Source organism: Wasmannia auropunctata, unplaced genomic scaffold (assembly GCF_000956235.1).
Source record: "Wasmannia auropunctata unplaced genomic scaffold, wasmannia.A_1.0 LD336036.1, whole genome shotgun sequence".
Lineage (NCBI taxonomy): Eukaryota > Metazoa > Arthropoda > Insecta > Hymenoptera > Formicidae > Wasmannia > Wasmannia auropunctata.
In genome coordinates, this window is record NW_012026854.1 from 1764997 (window position 1) to 1778002 (window position 13006).

Here is a 13006-nt window from a genome sequence, read left to right on the forward strand (position 1 = left end):
TGTGTAATAAATTATCATACCAATGATTAATTAAAACAGTCACGCTCCACAGAATTACATGATAGACATAATCTGTGGAGATATTATTTGAGTTCTTATCACAATTCATATTAAAAGTGTTAGACAAAAATTATTCAGCTGTTAAATTTAACAAAATACTTATTACACTACGCCAGACAAAGACGTCAGTAGCTGCCTTATTAAATTGATCTTGGTTGTAGAACCGTAAACGTAAGCACAAATTTTGAACTATTCTGTATAGTGTGCCGGATATTGAATCAGTTTGCTTGCTTAATCCGATCGTCGGCGTATTCGCAACAGCGTGTGGGTAACGGAGAAGACGTAAGTACAAATTGAATCAAAACGAGACAAACATCGAAGTCAATCGACAAGCACGATGCACGACGAAGCGAAATCGAGATACAGAAATGGAGAGAGAAGTGACACGGGAATACGGTGCATGAAGATCGTATTCGAATGAATATCCGTGGTTGGATATTTCGCTACCATCACATGGTACGATAAATACATACATATACGCACAATATATTGTGCCTCACTATACATTTGACATGGACTTTTCGTTCTCTTGATTTTTTTTCTATGTAACTGCAAATCTCACTCATCATAATGACGCCTGAACACGTTGATTAATTGAAGAATCGCCCAACGCAATTTGCTACATAAGACACGCTTACAAAACGAGTGACTTGGGGACGATCGAGATATGCGCGCGCGAAAGCGTTTAACGCGAGAAAAGCACAATTTTCTCTTCGTTGCAAGCGCGAACGAAAGGCACTGGAACCTCATCCGGGAGAAGGAGGCTGGTTTGCATAGATGCACCGTACCGTAATCGATGTCACAGCTACTTGGTACTTTCAGGTTAAACGCGTATAAATTCTTCGCTCTCATAATTGGCGCGTTAAAAGCGGGAGCTTAATTAAAAGCGACGGTAACGGCTCCTCGCTTTATCACAACGACTCGCGACGATGTCTCTTCATTAATGCCACTCCAAACTCACTTCTCTGCAGGTATGATAGCGCGGCGTATCGTTTCGCGTTGAGTTCCGAAGCGAAAACGGTTGGAGGTTGAAGCTAGGAAAACGTACGAACACGCTAATGTTGAGAGACGGAATCTTGGCGTCTTGTCAAGGCGCGGAAAGAGAAAGAGAAAGAGGGAAAGATAGAAGGATCGCGTAAGACAGATAGGAAAAGGAAGCTGAAGACAGAGAGACAAAGGTGGGGTTATTAATGATGGTTGCCGCGAGAACCATAAATTCCCGTGTTCATACACTCGATGCGTCCGCGTGACGTTTCCAGACTCTCCTTGATTACATCCTCAGACCTGACGTGCCGTTTACGAGAAACGATGAGATGGAACCTTCGCGGCGCGGCGCGGCGCGGCGTGGCGCGGCGCCGCGAAGAACGGAAACGAGAAAAATGCGCGATGATAAGCCGCCGAAGTGGCCGGCGTATCCGGTCTCGCGATGCGCGGGCGGTGGCGCGAGACAACGATTAACAAATAGAGGCGCGCTTAATAAATATTCACTAGGAGCAATCTCGGTGGGCAATCGGCAACTGCCTGCTGGAAGCCCGCCGGGCGCTCGCTATCGTGAAAATTTGAATAATAATCACACGCCACACGCGCATACAAGGACAGCGTATTAGCTACACGCGCCACATACGACCGGCCGGTAAACTGTCTTGCATCAATCATACGGCCGCGTCGTCGCGAGCGACGCGTAATATCTGCCATTTCGATCCACCGGCTCTCTCGCTCCCCCGGGCCCTAAAGTCCGGGACTCTGCCCGGCCGTTTCTTTCTCCACCGGTCGCCATTCCCCCTTACGGAATAAGAGAATCTCATTCCATGCGTTCGATATTTCATGAAAACGTGCTCGGAAGGCCGACTGCTTTCTCCACCAAGCGATGGAAAGGAATGGGTTAGAACGGAATGGAGAACAGGGAACGGAAGACTCGGGAAAGAGCCGCGACGCGCTCTGGCCAAGGGATAGGTATATCGATTGAACATTCGTTCAAATATTTAAAAGCTATTACCACCGATACGCTATAGTTATACCGTAGGAAAGGTCGGTTGGTTAGTCGTCGTGCAGTGTCTGTCTCAAAATATCAAACACCATCGGCTTAGATCCAACCTATATTCACGCGTTATGCTTAATAAAAAAACTCGAACAGATATGAGAAACACGGAGATATACGAATGCACAAAGATACGTCTACGCGCTCAAGTGAAGTAAAACTATTGAATAAAAACGGTGGTTAAAAGAATCAATGATTCTATTAGCCATTCACTTAATTATCCAAACCATTCAATTACAAATTTAGTCAATATTTAATGTTTTAAATTTAAAATTTTTAATTAAAATTTGTATGCTTCTTACTGTTGCTAATAAATATTCCATCATTGCGATCATATAAACATTTGAATTACTGTACCAGTTACTATGCTCAATAAAAGATTTGAAACAAGGATTCTTTATTGAGCATTCAATTGCAGATTAACAAATCCGAAAAGAACGCATCAGCGTTATTAAATATTTAATTAAAGTAATTTAAGACCTTATCTGTGTCGCTCACTTAGACAAAACAAATGTTTATAGAGGGGGAAGTTTCTCAAAATCGCGATCGTTTGCTAGCGCGTGTACTTAGTGATTCCGATTGTTATTACGAGAAACACAGAGCGAACACGACGCGGATAGAAGCGGGTTATACGATCGAAGTTGGCGCAATTCAACTCTCATCGGCGTAAAAGAGTAGCCGCGCTGCTGCCGGGAGAGTAACGACCACTCCCGTGGGCGTGAATAACGGAAATTCGCCAGACGAGTTAGAGACGCCTCGAGAATGAAGAGGTGCTTGTTCGATCGCTTTATGGCGCTCACGAAAACTCTTCCTATCTCACCCGTTGCAAGGTCGAGTCGGAAACGTGTGAGCGGCACGCCACATAATCGTCGGATATTTAATCCCGTCTCGCACTCTCGCGGACACGTTATCTCGTCATATTCGTAGAATATCTATCTGCTGCCATTTCATCATATGTATAGTATTTCCAACGCTCTCTCTCTCTCTCTCTCTCTCTCTCTCTCTCTCTCTCTCTCTCTCTCTCTCTAGCCCTAGATACGCAAAAATTTTTGACGCTTTATTTTTTCCTAACTTGTTTGCCTCGAATGTGTACGTACCTTTCGCTCCGCTTCGCACAATTCCACGGGGGGAAAAATGGTTACTGAACGCTAGGTCAAACGGTCTCGCGCAGCCGTCTATATCGCGTGGCGAGTGATGAAAAATGTATCTATAACGTGGATATCTTTAAGCGCCGTACTTCGTATCGATCAGAGATATACATATTTGTCCTACTCAATTTTATATTGATTATTCAGAAAGAGTATGTGGTGCAAACTTCATAAAATATATTTCGACGAAAACGGTATACTCATTAATGTGAATTGATTCATTGCATAATTAAATGAAAGAAGATGCGTATAAAGTTAAAAATGTATGTAGACAGTAAATTATATATGTATATAGGTACATAATATAAAAATAAACGGATGATAACTTGTCTTCTTTTCTTTAAAAAAATAGAGTAACAAAATTAGAAGCTTCGATTGGAACTATCAAAGAGAGATTCATGGATCACATTAAATCTCACGTTGAACGTTTCTCTTAACCACGTCTGTCGCACTTATCTGATTAATTTAATAGGATCGTAACAAGGTCGCTTTTCATAAGAGGCTCTCGCTTAACGTAGATTACATCTTTAAAACTTGGAGCTATCGCAGGCAGCCAGCTGTTCCAACCAACAATTACGAGGAGGTGTGGCGAGTAATGAGCGAGAAGCTAAACAAAAAAAAAACAGTTGCGCGATAAATTCCCAATCGCGAGAGAATGCATCGTGAAATTTTCGAGCGGTGTATTTTCCGCAACTCGGCGAACATGTATACGCGGCGCGGCCTCACGGTGCAATTTTCACGAGGTGTTGGTTTGCACCGTCGTGGGGCTACGCTCCAACGGCCTTACAGATAGGCGCGTATTGGCGGCGATTGTATCGCGAATACCGTAATTGTACATAGGTCCCTACGGTTGGAATGTTGATTAGCGAGGTATGCGCCCGCAGTCGAGACGCCGGACAAATCGTATCTTCTGCGTGCGGGCTGTGCACGATTGTGACGCGATGAGAGTGCATACGCGCTCTCGTTTCGAGATGGGAAGTATCACTTTGACAACAGTCAAGTCAGTCGGCCGTGCAGTCGCGCGTTGCACGCATGCGAGAGAGAGAAGCGAGGTCTCGTTCGCGCAGCGCCGAGAGGCGAAAGACGCAGGTGACGGCCAGACCACCGTGCTCTGAGAGAAACGGGATTTTTTTTTATTCCCCTCGCGCTCGCGGTCATTTGCTCGCGTGTATGCGTGCTCCCTGCGAAAAAGAGGTAACATATGGGCGTATAAAATACGAAGCGAGTCCGCCGCGGAGAGACGGCCAGCCGTATAATCGTGTTATTCATATGTTGATCGCCAAAACCAAGAGACGACAGTGATGACACATTATTGTCTCGATCCTGAATCACAGAGCGCGCGTCGATAAAGCGTCCACGCATCACGAAACGTGGTTTTGATTTATACAACGATTATAGGACTTTGTGAAAATTCGCCGCTGGTTATAAAATAAATCGTCTTCGAACATTTGCGAGACACACGTGGTCGAAAATTAGGGAATTTACGAAACGTGAGATAGAATATGTAAAAAGTTCGTCGCGATCCAGTTCAGCTGCCGCTGTTTTCTGTCGAATGAAGTTACGATGACACGCAGATAATTTGCATGATGCAATTCAGGGGATATTTTACGACGAGAATATTTAAATTTCAAAATCGAAAAAGTTGGAATTATTGCGGCTTTCATTACTGTCATTTGCATTGAAATAGGAAGATATTATATGGATAATGAAATAACCAATGATTTTCAACAAATTCGTATTTTCTTAAGCTATTGAATTTAAGTTATCGATATCTTATAAAAAAAATTATTAAACCAAAAATTTTGTATCTTTATACAAAAAGCGAAAAATGAAATAGATCCTATTTGAGTCTTGTAAAAAAATTGCATCAGATGCGAGTTGTATATTGAAAAGCAAAGTCCAGGATGGAAAATTCGTCATTTGGTTTGTACCGCTGAACCAGACGCATTAAAATTTCATAAACAGTGCACACGGAAAGTGCACTCGCGCTTATTGGGAACGTAAATGAAAGCGAGTATCATTTGGTCCACCCAAAAGTTCATAAATGAATCGGCGCGCATGAGTAATCGCGCGCTCGATGACCCTCCATGCAACTCGCAGAAACTTTTCTGCACTTCAATTTGCAATTTTCATAGCTGTTCGATCGATCGGTCACGCTATCACGCGAAAAATGTATTGTGGCGTCTGTTTCGAGACAATAATGCCTATATTTAAAGTACTTTTTCTTTGTATATTATAATACATATTTGTAAAAAGGAAGGAAAATTTGTATCAATGCAATTATTATAAAATTATGCGTAATCATAACATTGAAAAATTATAAGAATAAATCAGAATTATTGCATTTTCTGCTGCAGATTATAAAATCTGAACAAATTTAATTCTTAGTGGAAATTTTTTTACCCGATTCAATGTTCATTACAATTTCTTTCCGATAATGTACAACATTCAATATTTTTTTTCATGATTAAACTCAATATTAAATTTCTATAAAATTAAATCTCTCTGCACCGAAATATTTTTCATAAATTTTTCTCTATATTATTACGTATCTTCTGTTTTTAAAGCACTGAAATCAAAAGTGCTACGATTGTTCCGTGTACGTAGCAACATGCGCAAAATTGTAGTAATTAAACTGTCAGTAATTTCAATGAATTAATTTCAGTAATTCGCTTGGAATTTACACATAAAAACAAAAATTATCTGTTCACTACTGTATCGTTAAACTTGATACATTAAACCTAATTTATAGAGGCCTTAAATCAACTATCATTTTCAATCTAATAAAGAAGATAATGCAATAATTCTTGTATATCTTGTATCTCAATAAAAATTTTAATGTTTGTAATCTACGATAGTTCACGCTCTCCGCGTCATTGCCATATGAAACGCTTGTCCCTATCCTAATCTCCGTCGTCAAATGTATATGCGGTTCGTTTACAGAGCACAGTGTTTCTGGGAAATCATACGTTTCGCGAGAGGAATAAATTAAAGTTTGCGAACTAATTTAAATGGACATCGACGATGTGTAAAAATAAAAAACCGCCACGCGTATACTCGTAAATTCGCGATGCATTCCAATTGCGGGGTTTCAGTTACGCAACGATTTGCAGTCACTATGAAAAATTTTGGTAAACAAAATTATTTTGTAAAATGCTTCAACAAAACACTTGTCACGGCGTTGTACTCTACACCACTTGTCGGAAAAAAACAGAAAAATTGTATTTTGATATTAAAGAGATAATTTTTTATTACGCCCGCACCGGCGAGTACATTCGTCATTGTTTTCGCTACTCAAAAGTTGCGCAATGCATTCGCAATAAGTGTGCAGAATGCATCTGTACTTTGGAAACTTCCGAACACAGCCGTCATATTAATGCTGCATAAACGCAGGCAGTAATTTTGTGAGTTAGCTGATCTTGTTTATACGATAACATTATACATATATACGATAATTTTTATATCTAATGTTTTTATACCTACATGAACATGTTAAAGTGTTACATTTAGATAATTTTCCTTTAAATTCTATTATATTAAGTACTAATACTTATTTTTATTCATAAATACATAAATTTGTTTTTACGTATTATCTATGTCTTCAGCAATTAATTCTCTTTTATATCATTCTGTTATATTTTTCATTACGCTTCGTTTCAGCAATATATCTAAAGCATTGCAAAATCAATACACTCAGGAAATAAGAAGCCTAAGAGAAACAGATGTTATAAAACGTCAATCTGTAATGTCACGAATAAAATATCAAACTTATTCGCACGATAAAAGTCATGCGCCCTTCCGAATATCAAGCGATTGTCTTTTCATCGTTTCGTCGGAGTTAATTAACAAATGTAGATGTATACACATGAAGGATATTACCGCGTGTGTTCTCTGACTCATTAGCAACAAAGCGGGGCTTTAAACTTGTTTCCCGAACGATAAAGCTTCGCGGCTTTGTAACTCTGATAACGAGCGTATATGACTAATCATTCTCGAAATTGTCACCCGACGCGATCACCTTTATTCCCGATGTCCAATTAATCGCGCCCGCATTTTGCTCTGTGTCGAATAATGAAGTAAGCGACAGATAAAAATTTCTCCGTGCAGACTGAATTTAGCTTGAAAGCAAAAATACGCAAGCAAAAATCTTATACCCAACATCATACAAATGATTCACGTTCCTATTGACCGGTATTTATTAAATTATTATTACTTTTTTTTAATTACTAGAAACACAGAATGCGCGCGCCGTTTGTAATTACATAGCTCATTCCATTTTTTTCATTACATAAAATATAATACCCGTCTCAAAAATTCTCAATTCCACCTGCAACGTTCTAACCAAGGATTCTAACCTTTATGAATGTCGTATTATTCTTTACGAAAAATGTTTCAAAAATTCCAGGAATTAAAACGGAACTTTCATGTGCATGGCTTCATACGCTCCACATTGTTCATCACATGGAATGGCAAAAGATACAAAAAGAAAAATAAAAGTGGCTTTAAGCTACATGAGTCAGTGTGTGAAGAAAAAATTGTATACGCAAAAAAATTCAAATCTTTTCGTTACGTTTTCCATCTCGATGTGATTCTTGCATCGTGAGCGAATATATACGGCAGCGGAAATGCGTCAAATTATATACGACTCTTGAATACAACTGAACCAAATTCACTCGGTACCTTCCTCAAACTCGGTGCAGTTCTAATTGAATCCACCGCTAATTTTACATATATCAGACAATAGGGCTATTGTCCTCAATGCATCTTACGATTCCGACCGATCGATCATTCGTGATTTCGTTCCGCTCGCTCGCAGTCGCTCGCATTGCGCTTTGGAACTACGTGTCTCGAGTATGCACAGGACTTATATATATAGGTATATAGCCTCACGGTATATGCAACTCCGCCAACAAAATTATGGGGATCGAAATCTCAGCGGGGCGACTTAACTACATTAAGAGCAGCTTACTTGTTAAGTGCGCGGAGATAAGTACAACGTAAGTGTATTGCACGTTCGCACATTCTTTATTCGCGTACCTGGTTCGTATACATATCGGGAATCTTCTTCGTATCTATGAATATAAAATTCGCTTATTCTCGCACGGGGAAGTTAACAAAAATAACGAGACAACGTATAATGACAATGCAATACGATTCTTAATGCGTCCGTTTTTAATGATATTTTTCCTGGGCCTACACTGGATGGCCCTAAAATTCTTACTCCTTCCCTTTTTCTTTTTCTGAAAGAAAATATCTACGCCTTTATAGGATGCAATACTAAAATCCCGTTTTTTAGACCACGCGTAAAATTCGGAGAGTGCAACGCTATTCCTAAGCCTGCCTCTATCCCGTTCTGTTTCTTGGCCGCACTAAATTACAACAGCGTCGGATAAGACGAAAAAATAAAAACGCATTTTTCTTTGTTATACGTTCTTCTTTCATCTAAAACTTTAAATCTTTCTATCTTCTCCTTTTTTTTCGTATTCGCGATTTCCATATTTCGCTGCAATTTTATAGAATATAAACCCCGCGAATGTGGAGCTTTCGCTGTGTATTTCCCTACCTCGCGATAACACACGCGAAAGTTTCCCGCGAGAAAATGTATTTCGACTGACGGAAAGTCCCTTAGCGGGCGTATCGCTACATATCCGTACCTTAATTAGACCAACTGCGTGGAAAACATGTTTTACATTACATTATAGATGTAACAAGGTCGAGATGCAAAGATACATTTGTAACTTTACATTGTGTTGCTGACACGTGATAAAGAACGAAGCAAATGTGTAACACGCCGCCGTGTTATACCCACGTGTACATAAGTTAAAAGGAGATACAATTGCGACGCGATGGTGAAAATTGAAATTGTTCGTTCCTCGTCGAAATTTATACGTTGAAACTTTACGTTGAAATTCTTAAGAAACTGGACCGGTGAAGAAAAAGTGAAAATATAATATACGGATCGCGAACATCTTGTACGAAGGATCGGAGGAGGATAAGAACGTGTGCACGGAGGGAAGGGTAAAGTACGGCTTGTTCTTATCTCGGGGTTGGTGGCTAATGCAACGAAATAATGAATCAGGGGATTATCTACGCTCGTAGGGCGTGCCGCGTGAGGGCTGCGAGTTTTTCAGCATTATCATCGTCTCGGATGTCCCCCGCCTTCCCCCCCCCCCTCCTCCTCTGCCCTCCTCTCCCCCACTCACCCCCGCCCTTTGTGACTGACACACCTGAGCGCCCGTCCGATAGTTCACTCGATAATTCGAGTATCATTGTCGCGGCTAATCGCGATGCGTATCGTAATGTATTAAAGACGACGCGCGTGCTCGCCGCCGACGTGGGATATAACGTGAGGGAAACGGAAGGGAATTATGCTTCGCGACACATCGCCGACGTATCACGAAGAGCAGATAGCACCGCCGTTTATGAAGTTGGAAATTAATTAGCAATTTAATCTACTGCGCAGCGATATCTATTTGTGCCGTTGTTTATAAGAGATACGAGGGGACTGTACAAAGCCTCGGGAAAAAAAATATATTAAAAAAAAAAATACATTTTCTATTTAAAAATATGTATCATTCAACAATATTCATTTCACTATACGTAAACAGTAAACAGTCGTATTATTCTCGTCATATAATATGCAATTTAATTTACATAATAATTCATACTGCATGCTCTAGACTTGTATTATAAACTTGATACTTATACACGCGTGCATCACGCGTTTACGTAAATATATATAGACTACATATCCCCAGAGCTTTTATACTAATCTCATTTTAACCAAATACGAATTATTCCCGTGTTTGAAAATTAAATCGTAACCTCGTGAATTTGTAATTTCGAAAAGTAAATCGAACTGATTTTGTCATTTCAAACGAGCATAAATGTGATCGGAAATTACAGTTTAATTTAGTGATGTTTTTCATATTTCATTAATTTTCTATTACGAAATATATAAATTTGTTTGACCCACTTTCTTTTATTTTCCCGTAAAATAATCCCTTTCCCTTCGTTACTCGAGATCACTACGGTCTCGACGTCAATATCGTTCTACGTTTTCCGACCTGACAATTTCAACTTGTACGATATTCGTCGATATCTATATTCTCTTGCGACAGTCTCTACGTGTCGTGTAACGGAGTTTCCCACCAAAGTAAATTGACTTACCGGTGTGGTGTACGGTTGGCAGGCCAGCCTGATCCCGTCGTGTCTCAGCTTCTCCTGCAGCAGCATCCTCAGTTGCATCCGGGGAATTCTCACCAGCTCGGCCTTGCCCTCCTCGTACTCGTCCGCGAACTTCGTCAGCTCCTGACCGCCGCTGGAGGAGCTGGCCGTGGGCGACGCACGCTGCGCCTCCTTGTCGCTGGGTGGCCGGTCGGACGACGTCCTCGACGACTTGGAGCTGATGTTGTCGCAGCTGTTGTCGTTCGTCTCCTCCAGCGTGAAGTACACACTCGCGGCGCCTTCCTCGCGTAGGGTCTTGACCGACTGCAGCAGGCGCGCCCGGTGCTTCTGATTGAAGACGCCGATCGCGTCGAGATCCGGATCGCCGATCTGCTTGCAGATCTCAAGGTCGTCGTAGCCGTTATCGATGAACGACTCCGAGTACTGGCCGAGGTGGAGCGACCGCAGCCACTCGACCACGATGTTACTTGCCATGGTCATCTTGACGTCTTTTCTTTCTCTTTCTCTTTCCCTCTCTCTCTCTCTCTCTCTCTTTCTCTCTCTCTCACGTTGTTCACGCGCGTGGGCCCCGACTACGCCCCCGCTCGTTTGCTTCTCTTCAAAACCACGTCTTTCCCCCTCCTGGCCCGCTTCCTCTTGACGATCCCGTTTCACGACGATCCCGCTTTATTATCCGGTGCACTCGTCGGCGGCGGCTACTACCATCCCGCGAGGCCGCCCTCCAGACGACAACGTAACGTCCATCGAGGCGCGCGAGGGCCGAGGATCGTCGAAATTCGATCGATTCAGCAAGTAAATCGGATCCCCCTCTAGCGCGACATTCTCCTCTCACGATCGGCTGCGGTATTAACGAGGGTCGTCTCGCCGACGACCCTGGAACACGCGGGGCGTCGACGGGGGAGGGAGGTAGTTTGCGGCGGTCACGTTCGCCGTTTGACATGTACCGCTCTTCGGATCATCATGGGATACACGGGTGACAGTCTCGAGATCGGCGGCGCTGTTCTCTTCCCTTCTGTCTCCTCCCCTCTCGCTCAGGACGTCGTCTCGGCGATGTGCAGCCGTCGAGATGTGCCCCCTCGTCCGTTTCCGCGAGCGGATTCTTGCGGAAAGACGCAAAGGCGGAGCGTCACTGCGGAAAGCCGGAGGGCGAATCGCGTCGGATCTCGTTCTATCTTCGCGCGACGCGAGAAACATAGGCGGGGAAAAGAAATTCGGGGGAAAATTTAGAGGGATCACACACACACATATATATATATATATACACACACACGCGCGCGGAAGAGTCAGTTCTTGCCGGCGCACGTACGACAGCAGCCTCGAGCGTATATATCCTCGATAAATCCCGTCGCGTCTCGCGCACCTTTTGCTCCTCTTCGCGAACCGCGATCTTGGCGGCGGAATCTAATCCGGCACTTTGCCACTCGACGACGCGATTTACTTCGGTTTGCGAGCGATCGGTTTATTTACGCGCACGCAAAAGAAAGAACTTCGAATCGCTGGAATTACACCGTCGCACGCGCACGCGAGAGGTTATCAGCTGATCCGCGTCGCCGGAATCGCGACGATCGGCGATCGATGCCGGGAATGACGCGCTATTTCCGCGCCTGTACTTATCGTGATAAAGTGAGACGAACCCAGATTGACGGTCTCGATCCGAGGGAGACTCCGGGAATAAATCCGGAGCGATGATCGTCGACGAGGACTCGCGAAGGTCCGCGAGCGAAAATCCCGTGTAAAATCCTGCCGTCGAATCCAGACGTTCCTCTTCTTCTTCAAATGGAAGACGATCGTAGATCAACGCGAGATCGACGTCGGGGATCTCGATGAAGACGGACGACGTGGACGGGTCTGCTCCGGTTTAAAAAAGCACGAGACTTGGCAACGTCGTCGGCGCGACCGACCCCTCCGTTCGCTTCCTATTGCTAGCGATTTTGAAACTCGCGCCACGGTCACTCATTCACGCGACAGATCAAACGAGTCGTTCGCTCCGCGGCTAGTCGATTCTCCGATGAAGGATTAGGGGCTCACGCTGAACGAACGACAAAACGAAAATCGGAGCACGTCCGCTCGTGCACTGCGAACTGCCGGCGCTCTCGCGACGACGTTTCTTCGAAAACTGCGGCGGCTTCTTCCTTCGTAGAACTTCGTGCAGTCACTCGCGACGGTCACGGTCGGCTATTCCACGCGTTGAAGTTTCCCCCTTTTGCGCACACGAACGGACGTTGGGGGACGCGAAACCGGCGAAACGATCCGTCCGGTCGAGCGGCGATCGTAAGATTTCGAAGGGCCGAAAAACCACGGCGGCGGCGGCGGCGGCAACGAGCGACGAGAGTGCGTTGGTATCCCTGACGCGCGCGGCTTGCCCGATCGGCCCGCGTGCGAGTCGAAATAAACGGCGACGACAACGACGACGATGACGACGACGACGGCGGGGTGAACGTGCCCGGTGATGTTCGCGATGAGCGCGCGTCGCTCATAGTCAGAACGAGGAAGACGTCATCGTCGTGGCTCGACGGAACGCGCGAAAACGGTGCCACTACCTGCACGACACTACCGCGACGCGGCACACGGC

At 43.8% G+C, this 13006-nt stretch overlaps 1 protein-coding gene across 1 annotated transcript in view; it reads right to left on the reverse strand.

The window, feature by feature from the left end:
• LOC105452221 (SAM and SH3 domain-containing protein 1-like) overlaps positions 1 to 13006 on the reverse strand; it is a 309259-nt gene extending 296253 nt beyond the window's left edge. Inside the window, exon 1 of the mRNA XM_011693162.1 lies at positions 10417 to 13006. Within this exon, the coding sequence (XP_011691464.1) occupies positions 10417 to 10914 (498 nt within the window). The 5' untranslated portion in view covers positions 10915 to 13006. The remainder of the gene's footprint in view (positions 1 to 10416) is intronic.